This window comes from Bombus terrestris, chromosome 10, assembly GCF_910591885.1.
Source record: "Bombus terrestris chromosome 10, iyBomTerr1.2, whole genome shotgun sequence".
Taxonomy (NCBI): Eukaryota; Metazoa; Arthropoda; class Insecta; order Hymenoptera; family Apidae; genus Bombus; species Bombus terrestris.
The window spans coordinates 16,313,997-16,334,962 of NC_063278.1; the positions used below are offsets into that span (position 1 = coordinate 16,313,997).

Consider the following 20,966-nt stretch of genomic DNA (forward strand, 5'->3'; position numbering starts at 1 on the left):
CTTTGTCGTTGAACGTAATTCGTGAGGTATTTCGAATTTTTACATGAAATTAATAATCTCACTTTTTCGTTTAAAACATCTCACGAATTATCGAATTTTACGTTCTCTCTCCCTCTCTTTCCCTCCCCTAAAATAATTTTTTTAGAAATATCACTGCTAGATGCACGGACGAGTAAATCCTGTGATCAAATGAATTGAACTGATTAGCAGAACGACGATATAAAATTCACTCGTCTAAAAATAAGACAAAAATTATTTAGAATCGCATATAATACTCGTATGGTGCGCACGTTATGTCAATTGTATAAATAGGTCATCCTTATACGCGCAAGAAGATAAAAATACTGGTTTGTAATTTTTTGAGCTATGACGCACTGTTCTGAAAAATCCGGAGAAATAACTTTTTTAGTCAAAATATTTCCTTATGGGATAGAAGAAGAAAAATCAAGTAGAAACTGCAAATCCTATTTAGGTGAATAACTACCCTAATAGTTAAGGGAATAAGGGGCTAAAATATTATCGAAATGCCTGTTCTAGGAAGCTCTTTCCATTCGCTTATCGCGAGTTTAATTTAGTTTAGGGACATTTTTACCTTGCTTATTCGACTATGTTCCTTTCAAGTTGAGCCGACAATTAGTTTTCCAGATATAGTAGGTGGAAAATGTAAAAATTCCTATTAAAGCGTCAGCTCGTCTGGTTCCATGCACGGACAGTTTACGTCAGTCTGGTAATTTGGAAGATCGTTGCCAGAGGCTTTGTAAACTGGTCGCGATCAATTTCAACTTGGATTTTCCAAATATTTTCCGGTATCGTAAATAGTATCGTAAATAATATCGTAGACATTCGCAGACATCGATTTAAATGGACACTAAATACGAATGTCGTGATAATTTATATGAAAATAGAGTCCCTACCTGCCAAGACAGTAACGCGTTTGCGTAAGAGTTTACGAGCTTTGTACAATAAAATTTTAACAACTTTTTTAACGAATTTTTCATACTAGTTACGCGCTACTAATACACCAGGAATGCAATTTGCATGTTAAAATAAAGAAAGAAGTTTGAAAATCCTATGTTTGGAAAATAAAAAAGTTAAGATATTGTTGGAAGAGAAGCGACATATTTTGCGCATTGATCGGACCATTAGTAACATAGATGTAATATCAAAGATAAGCTTTCGAGGCTGGCATTTGCAAAATTAAATCGATAGAGAAGAATCTAGGAAAAAAACATGGTTAAGCTTACCCTTTGCCTACAATGATCCATGTAACGAAGCCCAAAATAATCCGTTTCCAGGATATTGAGTTGCTTGCATACATATTCGAGAATATACCTTCCTTTGTCCTGAGGCTGCAACAATAAGAAAAGAAAAGAGATTGCGACTAATTTGAATATGGAAGCTTCTTACATACTATGTAACTGTTTCTTTAAATCATGTGTATGTCATAAATGCATATCGCGTGCATTCTATTTCCTTCCTTCTAATTAAAATTTCTCTAAATCCCACAATTATGTTAATTATAATTTAAATACAAATTAATCGGAACGTAGAGCGAATAGAAAAATAAAAGTACCATATTAGCAACGTTACTGCGTCACAACATGTATAATCAGCCGAAATAGAACCTCGAATATCACGTATAACTTTACCTTATTTGAAACAATATTCTGTATTTCTATATGTACGCTAATGTATAATTAAATGTAATTAGATATTACCAAAACTATTACAGTCTATGTAAAAGCTCGAATTTGCCGAATTTAACGCGAACGGTATTCTCCTGTTCCTAAGACGTGTGAAAGACGAAAGCAACGAAAACACAAGAATGCCGCTTCGCGTCTTTCTATCGTAAGTTAAATTTCACAAATTAAAGTTAGAATATCTGCAAAAGGATAATTTCCATCATATAATACCACTCCCCGCTTTCGAATCGAATAACTTTTGTAACAATAATTTTTTCATAACTTTAATTTCTCCTTGGATATTCTACAGTTTCCAAATAAACGAAACTCGTCCTTCTCGTCTTTCCTGTTTCGAGTCTACTATCCCAAAGAAACGAACCGAAACATTCACGAAACATCGGAACAAAGCGTAACCGTGCTACTCTATCTAGCGTACGTTGCAGGAAAGAGGACAAGCAAGGTTATGATTTACCGTCACGCGTTTTTATATCCTTTTGTTTGTATATACAATATATCACACTTTCGACTAATACCTTTACGTTTGTGTTTACTTTACGATTACGTCGAGTCCATATATTCCTTGCGCTTTAGATTAGCTTTAAGTTTAGTCTTAACCCAATATTAAAAGTACTTACAATGTTGTTCGCGACAATTTTTTGAAATAATATTTTGACAAAAATCGTAAAAGTTGTCAGAAATGCCAACCAGACTACTCGCCATTACCAAAAGCATCTTTCTTCAGAAATCAAGTTTCTTTCATGTTATAATATTGATTAGTTTTTGGATAAGAACCAAAAAATCTTGAACCGATGATATTTCAATTCTAGCTTTAACCTACTTCGATTTCATCGCACAGAGCCAACAAATTTTTATACGATTTTTTCCATGCATCGTGTTTGGCGTATGTTCACTTTGTTCTTTCTCTAATCATTCCAGCTGTAAACAAAAGCTTCCAAATGGGAAGTCGGTCAGTGCGGAATTCTTCGGTAAAGTTTGGGTATATTTTTTCCAATATCTTGCCGTCAATGCTTCGCCGCACCTGCTTTGCTCGTACGTTGTAAGCTCAATGAACCATACGTTTAAAGTTTTGATTAACCAAGTAAACATTTTCGTTGGGTAGACGATTAATGGGATAAACTTGTCGTTACTAGCGGCAACTAAATTTCCATTACAGTAGTTCTCTTCTACGACGGTACAAATGGTATAAATAGGAAAGTATTTGTTGAAAATGACAACGTGAGTTCGTGCTCGCCATCTATATGCAGATGCATTAGTTACAAGAAAAAATAACTAGAAGATAGTTCTAGATACAATCGATAGATTTAATCGATAGGTTTAAGATATTCTTTTGTTTTTATGCCTAGTCCATGTAAAAATGTGCAATAAAGGTTTTTTTGGCTCAGAACGGTGTGATAGATTTATCCATAGAATATAATAATAGCTATTGTGATCCTATCTCTGAATAAAGACATAACAGTATTCGAATACTATTAGAAATGTATTACGTATATATATGTCGAGTTCTCATTAAGGTTAGGGGCGTGTAACAAATCTTCATTTGGATTAGCCATTGTTGTTATGCAATAGAGATGATATTTGCTGGTACAAATATGATTATTACAGAATTTGACAAGTAATCGTGATGATTAGATACTCGAGATGCTAATGACAATGATCTTAGGTTCAATAACGAATCCACGGTCAACGGGACAGCAAATGTGCTTTCTTCCAAAGTCTAAGTCGAATTCAACTTGTCCACAATTCAAGTGTAACTCAACTTACTCCTCTTAGTCCAAGTGGAGCTATACTTATATACTTTTCTCTGTACCTTTCTGTACCCCTGGGTTCAAAAAATGTTCGCTTATATTATATTGGTCGAGGGGTTACCGATAAAATGCCAATCGCCTTTGTTAGACGGTTCCACGTTGCGGCGACATTGTTTCTGCCCGGAGTTTGATTATTAATACGATATGTGTGTGTCTTGCGATATTGATACTTCGAGGCAAAACCACACGTGGCTTGATTTGTCCTCGAGCATGTGTGCCGCTACAACTATATTTTTAAGGAGAGCTATACAGCTACTCCATACCTCTGTTAGGTAAAAACGTCCATCCCGTGACCGTGGCTACGTTTAGCAACCAGTTGTGTCACATCGAGCCTAAGCCTACTGCCATAAATCTCGGGCAAACATAATCGGGTTAGATCATAAGCAACTACTTCTAAGTTTTATTATTTAAGTACAACTATAATAAAAGTCTAGGCTAAAGTATCGGGGACCTTCCCAAAAATTCCAAAAGAAAGGGCCCTGATGTCCTTTCATCTCCGACATATATATCTATACCATCTACTAGAGCTATTGCCATTATATTGGTTAAATTTCAAACGAACGTGAAAATGTATAAAGAGGTGAGGTGTATAGGTCGTGATAGGTGCGGAAACCTAATGCTGGTGTGTGGAGGCCGGCTGAGATAGGTTCTGCTGCGGGTGTAGATGTCGCTAATGGGGTACCGCTGTTTTTCTTCCATTTTTGATGCGTGGAAGAAAGATCGGACTCCGGTCGCCGGGATTCGAACCCGGGTCCCGAAACGTTCGTAACCTAAGACGTTAACCACTGCGCTGCCGTTGTTTGGTATTAGTTTGTTTCGATGGTATTTGTGCTGTCAAGTACCGCCACAGAGGATAAAAAATGTTTTCTGAAATTATAACTTTGCAAAAATAATCAAAGCAAAAAGTAAGACTTTAACGCTAATCGTATGTTCGAAACTATTATTTACACTGTATACTACTTTTTCACGAACAATAAGCCTACATTTGCGATAAATGTATCATAACATAATAAAAAAAAAAAAAAAAAAAAAACAAGTGTCGAAACACTTTCGTCAGTCACTCTGCATTCACACCTGTATCTAGTCAAATGTTCTAAGCAATTTTAAAACATATATGCAAATCGCGACCTATACGAGCGAATGTCAAACGACGAACTATCTCGATTGAGCGTCGTATGAAAAGGTCGAGTAAAAATGATTCCCTCTATCGGAGGCGAATAACGCGGCATAACAAGGCCTTCGTTTAAACGATCCAACTGCATCTTTCGTTGCATGGAAATAATGCACCGTGTTCTCTAGAACGTAGGTATACGACCGAATTTCTAAAGTTCTTCGTCTAATTGTACAGCGAAATAGAAATTGAGATACATACGCCTTATGGCTAAAGACGCGCGTCAATAAGATGTACACTTTTACCGTGAGCCAGATCTATGACACAGCCATCTACGCATACACGTTCCATGCGCTGGTGGCAGCCAAATAAGTGCAAATACGCATGATACAAAAATACTTTGATAATTGGAAAATTGACCTCGTTCTATTCTCGAAAAAGACAACAAATAACGGAAATACCGAGAAATTATTGGCTGCAAGGTGACATTCCATCGATAACAATATGCAGCCGTAATTTGAAACCGTTTCGAATAATGAATTTACACGCTCTGTTTCGCCATTGACGATCAGTGGATAAACGGACAACAACGACGTTTGTTTGCTAACGATGTAGCGAATTTGGCAGCTATGATTAAACAGTTCAATGCATGTACGTACAAATAACTCTGTTCTGAAATATGGAATAATAATAATAATCAACACAGTAGCAGTAATGGGAAATGTACTACACGAGTAAAGGAAGAATATATTATAACCTGGTAAGCAAAAACTTGTCGCACGATTTTTAAATTACACGAGCCTAACAAATATCTAAATCAATATGGAATTATACAGAATCAGTATGGATTAACCATTTGAACGCTTTAACACGTTGGTCACCGTGTCACCCATATCTATGTGACGGGTATACTTCCGTGGGGGCCCCGTTACCAAAGTATGAATGACGCTCTTCTTGTTCGAGGTAATTAAATATAAGATATTATATATAGTATACATAACATAAAAATATTAAAAACACATTATACCATACTGTTTATTAATTTATATTCTGGATAAAATATTACATTATGCTATATCGCATGGTATTTGTTAAAACGTTCCAAACACGTTTGGGGTGATTTTGGGCACTTCGTACAATAGTCGTAGACTCCGTCATCGCTACTTTCCCCTCTTTCAAATATATTTTCACCCTGTTTACTGAACATTTTGAGGATAAAAAATCACCGATGTACGTCTCACAAGTATTCTTCTCGACTAAATGAAAGATCTGAGATATCTGCCATGAGATCCCTCGGAATACTCTAGCTGTAAAGCTTATCGCGTTCTCCATTTCAGAATTAAATAATCTTTTCTTTGCGATGAATCGAAGGCAATAAACGATGAATTCCCGCTTGTCGCTCTATTTACGTTCTGCGTACCGGCGGTCGGATTTGGGCTCCGCAGGAAACTTAACCGAATCACGCTGGGCGACCAACGTGTTAATCGCAGAAAGAGTTTCGCAGCTTTCAGTCGCTAATACGACAGCTTGTATCAATTTTGTCATATTTGCCCTCGTCTGTTTCTCGAAAAACTAGGACGATTTTTAATTATATTTCGCGCCTCGTTCTCGCATCTCCTTCTTACAGCCTAGATGTAGCGACCTTTAGAGCGAGTGAAAAAATTGCTGTTTTACGCGTTCGCATTCCCTTTTGTTCGTGTCCTTAGGTGTAGCACGTGCGTAGAATGAGATTACGGGTTACAGTTTCAGCAAAGTTCTCGAACAAGGCGGAGCGAAAGCAGCGGAAACGGTTGGAAGGCGCAAAGGACTGCAGGCAGAACTGCAGAACTGAAAAGATTAAGAAAGAAAATAAAGGAAAGGGGCGAGAGAGAGTTGATTTGTTGGAAGAAGCGGTGAACGGAGAAACACGTGGCCTGGCAGAGAGGAGCGGAGCTCAGAATGGAGCGAAAAATTGACCAGCCAGTGGTCGGAGAAACGCGAATGAGCCGAAGCGGGTATATTGAAATAGCAAATCCCAGGTTTAGTTTGGAAATTTCATTATGAGCCTAAAGAGTTTACACGAGTGATAAGACGCACAAAGGTTTCATTAACGTGTTTGCACCGATGGTAGAACGAAATGGCAAGCTAAACTAGAAGACAATGGCGAATATTAAAAAAGGTGAAAGAAAACTGTTGTCCTCGTGAACGGGCGAATGTTTGGGTGGTTAAAAGAAGAAACGACGATCCGAATAAGGTGAGGATCGAAGGTCCTTGACATCTCGATCCACTGTTCGCTCATGCCGTTAAGTTAAGCAGGAATTATTGGCTACGTGTAAGAATTTTTAGACGCGCCTCGATCGAGTGCCGAGATTAAGGGCATTTTGAGGGAAAATGCGAATAAAAAGAGACGACTGCGTGGCAAATGTCCAACGATCAGCCTCGACGCCCTTGGACTGCTTACCTAATTAATCTATCGATGCTCGAGGAAGAGAGTATAGATGAAACAATGTCACTGATAGATGCGGCAAAATTGGTTGGTAGAAATTATGCTACGTATAGTTGAACCGAGACGAGAAAGTTGTTCATTGTAGCAGGATTATCGGAAGAGTTTGAAGGTTTCGCGGTTTCTTTTCCTATCATCAAACGGCAATAGATGAATTTTTCTTCGGTTCAGATTTTCAGACGAAAATAAACGAAACGAAGGCGACAGAAATAATTATGGTGAAGAAACTGAATCAGTTGAACTCTAAATATCGTTTATTCCAGGAGTTTGTAAAGGAGAAATCAAGCAGACCCATCGAATGTTTCCGCATTTTCTTCAGGCCCACGCGGCAAATTCACCCACCCATCCTACAGGCTCTGGATCGGACAAAGTTCATATTGAAGTGGTCACCACTTCTAAGAAAACTCTACATCTGGTCTTTTTAGTTTTCTCAAGCACTGAAGCCATCGACAGCCTTGACAAAAGACTAGGACGAAGACAGACCATAAACAGTAGACAGGAGACGTTGGCTTTGGGGTTTTCAGTTTTAGGGTAACACTGCTAGTGTGTGGATCTCAAATTATATTCCTACTTGTAATTACACTTCTGTATTAAAACATATTTTCTGCCTTACAATTTATCCACGCGTTTCTCTGTTTATACATCAAATAACCTCAACAGTTCAGACAGCAAACTACGAGCAAACTTCGTACGAGCATCGTATCGCTGGCACGTTCAAAGACTATTCAAACGAGTGGAAAGAGATGACTGCAGGATAATTTGGATTGAATTGTATTACTGGCTATGCGATTAACTTTCGCCAGAAACTGAGACAAAATGAAGTTAAGTTCAATGGCACGACAGAAACAATATAAAGGAGCAATTATGGGATTCTTGATATGTAGCAGCAGGCTCACGAAGGAAAGAACAGGAGGAAAACGATAGATGGTAACTGCAAAGCTAAGATCTTGAACTTGGAAACTAATCAACAAGTCCTTGGCAACTAATAGCGAGAAAATGAACACGTAACACACAAGGCACCTATAGGATGAAATAGAACAAACACCGCGATTAATTGGATAAATATGCAAAATTAACGGTCGGTTACGCAATAAAGTAATAGTCAGGCACGAACCTAGCGCACAGACCTGCCATACTCCCCATACTCAAACTTCGATTCTACGAATATACGAAAGAAGTTACCTATACAACGATATGACGATAGTAATAGAATATAGTAACGAAAACACACGAATAGCTGTATATGACATTTTTGATATATTTTAACGCGTGCATTCATCCCTCGTACGTATGGACGTACACGTTCACGAACCATCCTGCATAGAGCAAAAGTAGCAGTATCGTACCGTTAGCGATATCCGTCACAGACATTACACGTCACAGCCTTGCGTATACAACTTACAACTACTAGATCTATCGCACATCCGCTCACGCATACAAAATTATAAGTACGACAATGGCAAGAAAATTATTGTAGCGACGAATAGGCATAAATTTGGCGTGTCTCGTTCATGCCTATTGAGGCTAGAACGGGATCCTCTGAACAGAAAATTATAGTCGTAACAGTAACGATTCGATTACATGGAGCGATTTGGTTTTGATTACGTATCGCACACTAAGACGGTTTCGCCAATGAATTTTCCACAAAGATAAATAACAAGAGAGTGACAATAAAATAACAAATACATATCACGTAAAACATAGCTTCCCTTGCGAACTTATCCGCCTGATGGTTCGAATATTGTACGTAGAGAGCAGAGAACGTTTACTTAAAAAGACAAAGTCGACTGTATCGAGCGAAGAAGCGATTCTGGCTACGAGCGGCCACTTTGGCTTCGAGTACCACTGTTGGCGTCGGCGTCGGCATCTCGCCGCCCGCCCCTGGCACAATTTTCCTTTCTGCCTGGACGCTTGCTTACAATTATTCCTGAAATTCAATAACGAACAACGAATAAATCTTGCCACGTTATTCGTTGTTCGAATAAAGCTCTGGTTGCTGGATGCGAAACAGAAAAAGGGCATCGGTCGTTTTCACTCGTCCAAGAAATTTGCGTGGAAAGCGACACAACTCGAAAAAGTATATTTTCCGAAAAAAACGAAAAACTGCTTCAAAATCGAATTTACGAATCGATTTAAGGACAACAAGACCAACGCTCGTGATACAGGCGTTTTTTTCTTTCGCTTTACGTTGTTGGACCTTAACCTTGGAGGACCACCCTTCTTCTAGTTAGGACTACGTTCTATTGATCAAATTACGAAGGTTACCATAATTGGTCGAGCAACGTCTTTACAACGTTTTCACAGCGATAATTGCGAAAATCGCGTTTCTTCAGCTGTGTCGCTTTCCATGCAACGGTGCGATATCTTGCAGCAATCGCGACGGGGAAAAATATAACGACACGTTGGATACCATCGCGTATTTGATATATTCAGGACGACGAACGGGCAAATCAGACAGCAAAACTAACAGTTGGAAGCTAACACCAGGGAACGTAATAAAATTATTTGCTATGTCACGTACAATGTAAAAAATTATTTAAATACTTTCGTAAAAAAGCATTCTATAGAGATATATTCCCAAACACGATTGATCGAACAGCCCAGTGGTCGATTAGCGGAATTAGGATCGGCCACGCAGCACTCACTCATTTATATCTACCGACCAATCATGAATCTCCTAGCTGCGAACAATGCAAGTATCGTTCTCTATCAAAAATATTACACCGCAGTGGAAAAGCTACGATCACGAGAAACCACTAAACTGCCTAATGATACATCCAAGTTGTTGCATTCCAGCCAGAATCTGTTGGATTTCCTTCGACTCCTGACATCTACGAAATTGTATCTGAAATTACAGACTGTTAGCCGCGCTGCGTTGCAAGCGAAGCTCCGCTGTTGAAATAAATAAATAAGAATTATACGTATAACAATCACATTTGCGCGTGAAATTAGATTCAAGAGTCGAATATCCCAATGCTCGAGGCTATAGAACGATAAAACAAGGCTTTCCCAAACGATCGTTACCACTGAAGCGTATGCGATAGTTACCAGTGACGTCGGTCGAGTGTAACATACCAATTTTCATGAAACTTTACCAACACACAATATCAATACACACAATAATAGAGAAAAATATTCCAATCGCCTACAGTTATTACTAGAGGCAGAGCAATGCTGTAAACGAACAGTAAATGAATAAACTGAAAATACGGACGAGTCAAAACGTACACGATACGATGAATACAATGATAGCACGGAGTGAGTATAGGCTGGTTGGTTTATACGGCGTCCAAATCCAAATCCAATCGCGAGAAAGAAAAATCTAACGAGCCCACGATAATCGTCACCGATCAAATCACTGTTCTCTTCGATGGTTAGAACGGGTTTCCACTACATTTTCACAGCCTACCGTTTACCTATTACCCTTCTTTCAGATAAGCGATGAGAAAAAGCAAGTTTAATACCTTTACGTTTTATACTGTATCGTACGTTTAACGAAGAATTCAGTGGAGATTTACGAGAAATCGCCGTAAGTATACCTGCGAAAGCAGAAACTTGAAATTTCTCAGATTTAAAAACATCTTCATATTACATTTGGAATCGTGTAATATTATTGTTACCTTTAATAACAAGATCCATATAATACGTAATATCTCTACCGTATGAAACATAAATAATTAACATTTTTATATGTTAATTACATGTCACGCGTTTTACATGTACGACAATCAGAAACATTTGCTGAATTACGAGAGCAAGAAAAATATTTCGAATCAACGTCTAGTCTAAAAGATCAGCCATATCGAAAACAAAATAACGGTTGGTAACATTGCTTACAAAGTGTTAGTAACATCGTATAATACATTCATAAGTGACCTTCACACGCAAAATATTTTCTTCTTTACTGTACAAACAGTTGCTCGCACTAATATTCCCACCATCCTCGTATATCCTCGTATCTGTGGCTTTGTAATAGAAGGGACGATTTAGGTATCGTGTTACTTATTTTACGAGTATACGAACGACCTGTTGTACCCTGAGAGCGCAAAACAATTCCTTTCTAATAATATGTATTATAGTTGATTTTTAACAACAAATTATCTTATTTTCTTACGTTTTTCAATGAAATCTCTTAGAAATTCTAGGAAACAATTCCAATTGCGAAATATATTATATTTCGTATAATTATTTTATATAATTAGCGCCAAAAGAAAGAGACGTCGATATTTTCATAATACGCCGAAATGGCAACACTGTAATACTATAATAGTTCTGATAAAAGACAACTTGCAATTTCTATCATAGGGCAATGAGTAAAATTTATCGCGAAATTGCACGATAAAGATATAAAGAAGAAGATCGCATCGAGTTTAAGACACATAGAGGATAAAACATTTACTCTTAGCGAGAAATTGTTTACGTATTTTCAATATGTACATCTACAACAAATAATTGGTATTCTCGTAGAATAATCTGTTCAGCGTGTTCCCTTTCACGAATTTTATCCTGCAAGAGTTACAAGTTAATTAAACGAATTGCTTAAAAATTACAAATTTTTCTCGAATCGTGTAGCCTTAGCTATCGGGTATAAAAAGTCCGGACAGATATACGGCGAAATGTGTTAACCGGAGCCATATTTGCTTCCTTCCCTCCTGCTTCCATCCTATTTGCTTTTTTATACGAAATCTCTCTCGAAAACTATGAGCGATATGGAAATATATGTTATACGTTATATGTTAACACGACGTCAACTAATATCTCGCTAGTTTGGAAACGCGCTGGACTGAATGTCAGCTAGAAAAATATGTACACAGGAGGTTTCAAAGGCATTGCAAGATCAACTATACAAGATTATGGCACGTCTACCTCGATATCGAGCAAACCGTTCGTCCGAAACATTTTTTCATATCGTTCGTGTTTTTCGAGATACTTCAGTGGTCCGAGACAGACTAGACACGCTGTATGTCGAGAAACTCGACAATAATATTTTATTAAATAATTTACGATTACCGCTTGACATAACGTTAGCGGTCAGTTTAGAAGAAGCAACTTCATCTCATGTACAATTTAAAAGTTGAGCAGCCCGAAAACAAACAGTTTGCAAAATAGATTTTATTTCTGCGTGTCACGATGTTTCATTAGCAGAGTAATGATAAACAGAAATATCATTGCAGATCGTTTCGATGTAATTAATTACATCCTGTCAGAGATAAACAAGTGGCCGGATACTTCACAATGATACCGTATTTCTGCCACTAATAATAAATAATTATATCTTGCGATTTTCATAGAAGAGAAGACACAACGTTGTCGAATTGTTCAAATAGGCTGTATCATTGCTTTATCGACTATATTCTGTACGATATGTTGATATAAATATATATACGATGAGTCTCGTCATCAAAAGTATATATATACACATGTATACACTCTTTAAACATAATAAATCATAATAAGAATGTTAGCTCCATGAATTTTCTTGATACATGAATGAAGAAAAAAAGAAGAAAACAAAGATAAAATAGAGCGTTAGAAATATTACATACACCTGTTATATCTGTATGAAATCACAAAAATAGTAGCCTCAACATCGAAGTAATATCTTGTAGATAATACGTAAGCATCAATAACGTCCTGTCTCCTTGTAGTTGGAAAAATTAAACGTTACGTCGATGTAATTTTGTTCGAATATCTTTTCCAGTTAAACAGTGTAATTTATTTAATTGCTTCTTTAGGAATACACGTTAATAATAATTGCATCGATATACAAGTAGAATAATTTTCTGACAAAGTGCGTTTTCAGTTTCTTTGATAAGCTAGTAATAAAAAGCTCGATAGATGTACGTAGATTTTTGTGATTGATCGTATAGATTGTAATATATAGAAGGAATGTCGTATTTCCATTACGTCAAACATAATAAATAACAAAAATATGTTTGTCGAATACTCGTCTAACAAATACACAAGCGCGAAAATACAGACATCTAAACAACTCGTATTACACGCTTTATCTATAATTAAATATTAGCCAACGTAGTAATGATGAAAAAATAAGTTAATTAAGTTACAAAGTGTTTGAAACATTACATACGTAGAATACATTTGCAAACAAATATACTCAGTGTTTAGTGATGATCAAATGTAATTAGGTACATAAATTAATATATGTACATATTTAATTTTATTCGTAATATTTAGACTATATTACTTTCAAATATATATATCGTATATAAAAGGTGAAAAAAAGATAAAAGAATCTTAAAAACAATATGAAATGTTAAATTTGTAAGTTTAAGTTATAAGCATGGTAAGTTTAATTATATTGAAAATTATAGTTATAAAAACGATCAGAATTACTCGATGATACCCGTTCAACGTTTAATTTTCTTACAGTATATTCTTTTTTCAATGTTTGATAAAAGTAACATTTTATCTTTAATCCATAGTCGAATTAAAAATACTAAAATACTTCATTCACACATTTATCATTCTTCTATATTTGCTAATAAGTTGTTGGAAATTATCAAAACATTAAAAATGTTTCGGACAACATCTCTTTGAAATATACATACAACTTCCTTGAATGACCGTCTCATATGCATACATTCTTTTTTATTACTCAGAATGTAGGATAATAAAGCAAAAATGAAAAAATGCAGTGGCAATTGATATCAAAGAATCTGATGCCAAAAATATACGTATGTAGTTATTAAAGTAGTATTTTATAATATTGTAACGTTCTTGTCGATACGCGTGCACGTGGTCTTGCGGCCCAAGAAAACCATCGATACTATTGTATACGTGTGTACCTATATACATACATATGCACATATACAAGTTACCTACACGGTAGACAGTACGAGTGAAATATCAATGTAAATACGTTTCGTAATTCGAGTGGGTTGTCACTCGGGAATATACCGTAACCGTACCGAAACTACATTCAGTTTACTGAAAAATTACATAATATAATGAAATCTTGGGCTTAAAATGTTATAACCGACAAGATCGAAAATGTCATCGCCCCGCAATAAAGAATCCTTTAACAGCAAGATATGACATCTTCGTTTAATTATACTACTATACTACTATGATTTTATCAACTGACTATATAGGATACAAAAGGCATTGTTGATTACAGGTGTACGAGTTTATAAAGGATAAGTACGAAACCGCTAAATCTTTCGCATAATTAAAAAATTGTTTTTCATCGAGTCAGCTCGTCGAGTCGTGATTAACAGGAAAAAGAATTTTTGAATGAACAAGCGGTTGTAGCGGTCATTTTCTGGGATCGATCGAAATGCTTGTTTCGCTGGAATCGAGACACTGGCCTCTATGGAAAATCTTTTCGACTCTTTACATACGTATATTTTAGGCGTTCTCAAACCGGTAAAAACTCTTGGCTTGTTTGAAGCTGAACGATCGTTACCGGCAACAAGGAAGAAAAGGGGTAAAAGCGTGTGTACAAGCATCGTCAATAGTTGACAAGTGTATGGTGACTAGTTAACCAGTATCTCACCTGAAAGTCGCAGTGGATAATTTCGGCGTCGTCTAGAAGTCGAATAGTGGCGCGATGCACCACCGTAACGTCACTTTTACTACCAAATTTCAACATTTCTGCCCTCAAGTCGCCACCCGAATTATCCCCCCGACCCTCATCGTCTCCTGCCCCACAGCACCACACACTGCCAGCTAATTACTTTCGATTCACGTTATTCTTGCCGTAAATGATTATAACTGTCGCTGACAAGCGACTTTTCAGTAATTTTTTCGTCAAGTCGATATAACGCACGATGACACTACGCAACGAACGACACATAATCGTAGTAGAATAGCAAACTTTCTGTCAACCGGTCCCGTCTTCTGACCTACTGTTGCAATGATGCCATGTTTTCAACTCACGTAACAAACCCAATGTTGCCGTTCGGAAATACACCAATTGCGCAATACGATTGGTCCATAGCTAGATTGTGGCGGGAATTTAAAAAATCAAATCACGAATAACCGGCGTTTGCGTTCTTTTAATTATGTTTATAAATAGAACAATTTATCCAACGCGTGTTAACGAATATACTATTCTTTTTCATTTGTATTTAATCTTTGAATAAAATAAAATATAGCCTATCTTTGTGGATGGACCTGTTCCGTCATTATTCAAAATAGTTAATAGTTGTTGATTAGACGTTACATATAGTTAATAGTCGTGTTAACTAGTGCGTAAGGTATCTCTTATTCTAATAAAACTCGTAAATAGTAAAAAATATTAACTGTTGGTGTGAACCATTCGCACTTAATGCGGTACTGATTTTTGTGAGGAAACGAAGAGAAAATAGGTATATTTAGTGATATTCAAAATATTCGATATCTGTATAGCATTAACTATAAAGCAATTTCATTTCTACCAAAATATATCAACATTGAGTAAAACAATTCATTTTTTCCATAGTCGTGTTCTCATTGTCGAATATCGTTCTTATCGAAATGTTGCTTGTGTACAAAGTTACAGTAGCTGCCCATAGAGGACACTAAAGGATGAATGACTTGTGTATTAAAGTAGTAAATCGAAATATGGTGGGGGTAAACTAGGGGCATTGAACAAAGGTTGACTGCGTTGGTCGAGGATTCGGCGGCGCATTCACGACTTAAACATGGCAGCGGCTACCAGCGTTGTCGTACTCGACAGAGGCAACAATACCACCTGCACGATTAATTTACACGGTGTGTGCGCGCGTGCAGATTGCTACAAACCATTAAATTTACGAGTTGACTATCGAGTTGTATTAAAATCTTCTTGACATAACGTGTAAAGAAACAATACAAGCATACACGACACACATACCTACATACACACACGATACGCGCGACACACACACGACACACATACGACACAACACACGCACACACACAACACATACACACACTTGCCGAATCATCTTTACGCCGAAAGGCAATATTCCACATCATCATGAGGTGTTGCTAAAAAAATTTCGACAGAAACTGATCGCGTGGGAACTCAGTTTGAAAGAACGTGCAATAAAATATATTGGCAACTTAACGTTCCCAGATCTGTGTCGTATTTTTATATTTTGTTCGAGAGGAAGACAAAGTGTGTGCGCGCCTTTACTCAAGCCTAACCTCCAGTTTTTGTGCTGTTTTCATACGTGTATCGTGTATCTACTAATTTATATATGGCTACGTTGTCATTAAACGTTTGCAGTCCAATTACAAGTTTAACGTGCCATTGCAATCAATTTTGCCATGTATTTTGATACATTAAATGCATTTCAACATTTCTTTTAAAGTGGCCGTTTATTCGCGGCATCGTCATTGTAAACACACCGTACGTTTTCCTCAAATTTTTGAATATGAATGACATTTAGCTAAATGACAAACGTACACTTCAATTTTGTTCGAACTAACAGTAGAAAGTTTATTATTTTCGTGAACGACAGCAAAGAAGATGTTAAATTAAGGTTTTGATCGAAATTTTTCATTTTGCAGGAGCTACTGTGGTATCCTGGAGAGTAAATAATCAAGAACAACTGTTTGTCAGGTAAGATCATCGTTTCTGTGTACTATTTGTGTCAATAGAAGTAGCTCGCTGTTACGATTAATTACACGTACAATGGAACGCGCGAGCGACCTTGCCATATTTATATAATTAATAAAATATAAATTTACTGTAAATGTACTATATACATATCTACAAACGATTACTCATTCTCTTTTATGCATATATTTCCATAGGATATTTGTCCTATCAGACTTGTTTGCAACGAATGAAAATATTCATTGTTCTTTCGATAAGCTTATGTCGATACTATATAATGGATATCTAACGTCCTTCTGACATTACAGTTTATATAATGAAAATGGAATAATTTTTAATGCAAAATATTGATTACAAATGAATTACAAGTATAACAATAATTTATAATTTATCTGATTAAAGAGATGTATAAAGTTAGGTAGTACCAGATATTTTTTTTTTTAAATTCAGAATTTTACGTACATATCATCGAGGAACATTGAATCTTATTATAGATGTTACAGAGAATTATGATACGTTAATATAGTGACTCGTTTTGGCACCATTAAATTTCTCATAGATGCATAAAAATCGACACTCTTACTTATTAGACAAGAGAAATACATATATCTTATAAAACAAATGTTATAAAAATATTAACGTTCTTGGCGGAAGAGCAGATATACCGTGATATTTTTTTCTCTAATTAAAGACAACAGTAACCTTTTTTAATTTTAATCAGCCTTTGAAATGAATCTGTCTCGAAACTTTCTTTCCTCTGACTATTTAAAAGAATTTTATAGGTTAACTTTATAAATCTTCCTAATAATAGGCTTGCGGTTAGGTTTGAACAATTGATACAATGGCGAATAAAAGAAAGATTAAAATTGATACATTACGAATCTTTTGTAACTTTTGCATTAAAAAGTGTAGTTTTATTCTTCTTATTTTATGAACTTATAGTGTATATAATATATAATATAAGCTATATGTAAAGTATACATCCCATTTTATGTAAAATCTTTAAGAAAGCTTAGATCCGCAAAATATTAGCAAAATATCGACGTTTCTTCTACAGTACTTATTAAAATCACTTTGACGATTTTTAATATTTTCCGTTGTATAATATATACGTGTATATAATACGTACAAAAGTGTATATCGTAATAATTTTTAAACATTTCGAAGTAAAAAGGAATGAAAACGTTACGTGACGGAACAAAGCGTGTAGAAACTTGTAAAGTTGCAAATTAATTTGACGAGGTTCGTCGATATTATGAATACGCTGTATATTGTCAAGTTGGCAAAAATACCGTGCAGCTTTTAGCTCGTCTAAACAGGACAATCCTTGTCAAAGCGATGATTATTGGGAAAAATGATGTAACTGGACGACAGATCAATCTACAAAGTATGATTCATTGGGTTCTTAAAAGAAGATTACCGTTTTCCATTTTATGAACACATAAATATATTTTTTAAAGGCCAACTACTTGTTTGCGACGGACAGGCATGACGATAGAAACTATATCGTTTAGAAGGAAATAGATTGTAACTGTTCCTTAATTTGTTAAAAATACTGAGAAAATATATTATTTCGACGGAGGAAGATAAAATAATAACGTTAATGTTCTTGCAACATTCATTTTATACGTGTTATGGAAAACTTAGGAAACTTATTTATAGAAAACATAGAAAATTAAACCGTCTGTCCAACTAAATTATAATAAACGAGAAGCAGATAACGTACATGCGTTTGTGAGTAGAGTCATCGTATTAGGCAAGACAAGCGTTGCAATAGAACGGACAAGTATTTTTAGTTAATCAGAGGCGCGTGATAATTTTCGTTCGTCTACGTATATGCATCGTTACCGTATAACCTTTCAATGCGCACACCAGTTACACGAGTAAGGTTTTAACGAGTGGGAGAAATATTATCGAAGGAAAATAGCGCGAGTATAGTAGAAACGACAGCATGCAAGACATGCGTGCACACCTGCTGTGAAAGAGCCGCTTAAAAGCGCGGTGCCCGTGACGATCGCTTTAAAAGCAGCAGTCCGAGAGCAGACGATGAAAAAACTGACGAAGCGAAGGCAAGGGCGCTCTGGACCAGTAGGTATATACCTTTTACACGAAGTTCAGGGCCCCTCGCCAGTTGCTAGTCATCGGTTCTTCCGACTTTAAAGGTGCTGTCAGGACCGCTTGTTTCTGCCTCTTTCGACTATTCTTAAATACCAATCAGTCGCCCTTCAAATATGTGTCGAAGGAACACGCAACAGAAAATAAATAACGATAAAATTATCAAAATCATATTGGTCAAATTAGTTCGTAAATTTCACAAGGACATAAACGATATAATTTGCTTACGTTTCGGTTGAAATTCAAAAAGAGATGCATTAGTTTGTAATACTGGAATATGGTGAAAATTTCTAAGGACAGATGCTACAAATATTTGATTTAGCGTTCTTATGTTTAGCCAAGGGATGTATACATACGTATAGGCAAAAAGTCAAAATTCTAAATGACAGCGAAAACTTCCATAACAAAGAGAGCCGACAAGCACGCTAGTAATTTACTCCAATTCCCGTGGAAACAGCTATAAAAGTTACATCGGTATGTCCGGTTTGATACGAATCTCTTTGTACGAGATGCGTCTAAGAAATACGTTCTTGTATATACGTAACATTCACGTATCTCCTCGTGTCTTTACATGTACATGTTCTTCAACTATCTACAAATATTCTGTTTATTATAGGTGTATAATTTTTTTTATTATTATTATCGTGTCAGCATCATTATTCTATTTGAAATTTCTAAATATTTTTCGCTGTTGTTTGTACGATTATCCTTAAGTAAAGTCACATATATATATATACATCGATTTAAGGTAGATTTTCTTTTATCGTTATCGATAAATAGACTAAATTTTGATACTATTAGTTTGATAAGTTAACGAATCGTCATTAACGAGTGTAACGATTAAGTACGAAAATTTCAAATTCAATTTGAATATAAACGTCTATAGAAATGCCAAATATAATATCATTTCAATTATAGATGTATACAATTAATTATAACCTATAACATTTTTCTTTTGTAATCGACGATATACAGTATATTTTTTATTTTACGTAGGTATTCCTGGTAATTTGTAATTCGAATAGGGACGAGGTATGTTTATGCCACAGTATCATCGTTTTGCTACGAAACAGAAAAACATAACCTATATTATATCGCCGTATACCAGAACCTTCCGTATCCGAATTAACGCGTAACTGTTCGGATAATACAACCCCCGTCTGTTTTTATTATTATTACTCTATGTATATATATTTGAAAGTCCATAATACAAGAACAGTTACAAAGAATACGATAGAACGTAAACGTAATAGTTTTTAAATTATCTATGGGTTCTACATTTTGTTTATAGCTAAATTAAAATTTTGTCGGTACATCAAACAAAGTAGAATCATATTCTGTCTTGTGCCTCGAACCATCTAATCATAAGTTCTCTCGCTGATGCCATAAACATCTCAAAATACAAAGGCATTTCATCGTCACTTTCATCGTAATTTTCTCCTTTTTACCACAAAGACTTAAAACGTCGATGATAATATGTATCCAGGAGATTACAAGCAAATGATATGTTTGTTTTCTTATTAAGCTTATGAAATCTCAATTAAGGTTTATTCGTTACATCCGTTACATATCGTTGTACGAACAACAGACTCGATAAAATAGCACTGTATTCCTCTATTCAACTTGAAATCCGTTTAACTCTTAAGCGCTTTGTCTGAAAAAAGCTACGAAAGGTTTAGCACATGATGTTTTCTCCGATTCGTAGACTATCGCGGAGATTCGGCTGAGTTTCTAGACCGTTTAGTCATATTCCGTTAAATTTCGCGATTTATTAACTATATTTCACCGTTTGTAATCCGAGATCGTGGCGGAACATCTCGTTCGCCACATACTATAGTATATACGCGATAATTCTTAAAGCGCCGCGGAACACGTCGAAACACGTCGAAACACGTTGCGATGCACGGATCGTCGACACATTACGACGCGCGTAGATCCGTATCGGTGAATCGATATCGAAACTAATCGCGAATGCTTCTCAATTTTGTATTTTTTATGATCAACGCGGTCGCTGATATAAATTAACGGCAATAACGTTGGAGTTGGAAATTAATCGAATATTTTGAAACACGCGTTTCAACGTTGGTATCGCACCACGAATTAACACAAATTTCACGAAAGTAAAGTACATCGCAACACGTTTCAAGGGTGTGGAGCGAGATTTAGCGTTTCAGACTTTGTATTCATTTCAAAGTAAATG

General features: G+C 36.0%; 2 protein-coding genes across 10 annotated transcripts in view; one reads left to right on the top strand and one right to left on the bottom strand.

Moving 5' to 3' along the window:
* LOC100648757 (FERM domain-containing protein 5) overlaps positions 1-15,004 on the bottom strand; it is a 69,439-nt gene extending 54,435 nt beyond the window's left edge. For 5 of the 8 annotated variants that reach the window (XR_007225445.1, XM_048409347.1, XM_048409349.1 and 2 more), the window contains exons 1-2: positions 14,621-15,003; positions 1,245-1,349 (exon numbers count right to left, since the gene is read on the bottom strand). Coding sequence is in view for 6 of the 8 variants with exons in the window: in XM_048409347.1 (XP_048265304.1) it covers positions 1,245-1,349; positions 14,621-14,716 (201 nt within the window). In the remaining 2 variants the exon portion in view is untranslated. Of the gene's footprint in view, positions 1-1,244; positions 1,356-14,620 lie in introns of those variants that run through there. The other 3 variants (XM_048409346.1, XM_048409352.1, XM_048409350.1) reach the window with 3 other exon arrangements.
* A 665-nt stretch (positions 15,005-15,669) lies between these two features.
* The window catches only part of LOC100652082 (glucose-6-phosphate 1-epimerase), a 41,905-nt gene continuing 36,608 nt past the window's right edge, over positions 15,670-20,966 (top strand). For both annotated transcript variants that reach the window (XM_003398604.4, XM_012313132.3), the window contains exons 1-2: positions 15,670-15,819; positions 16,603-16,654. In XM_003398604.4, the coding sequence (XP_003398652.1) occupies positions 15,750-15,819; positions 16,603-16,654 (122 nt within the window). In that variant the 5' untranslated portion in view covers positions 15,670-15,749. The remainder of the gene's footprint in view (positions 15,820-16,602; positions 16,655-20,966) is intronic.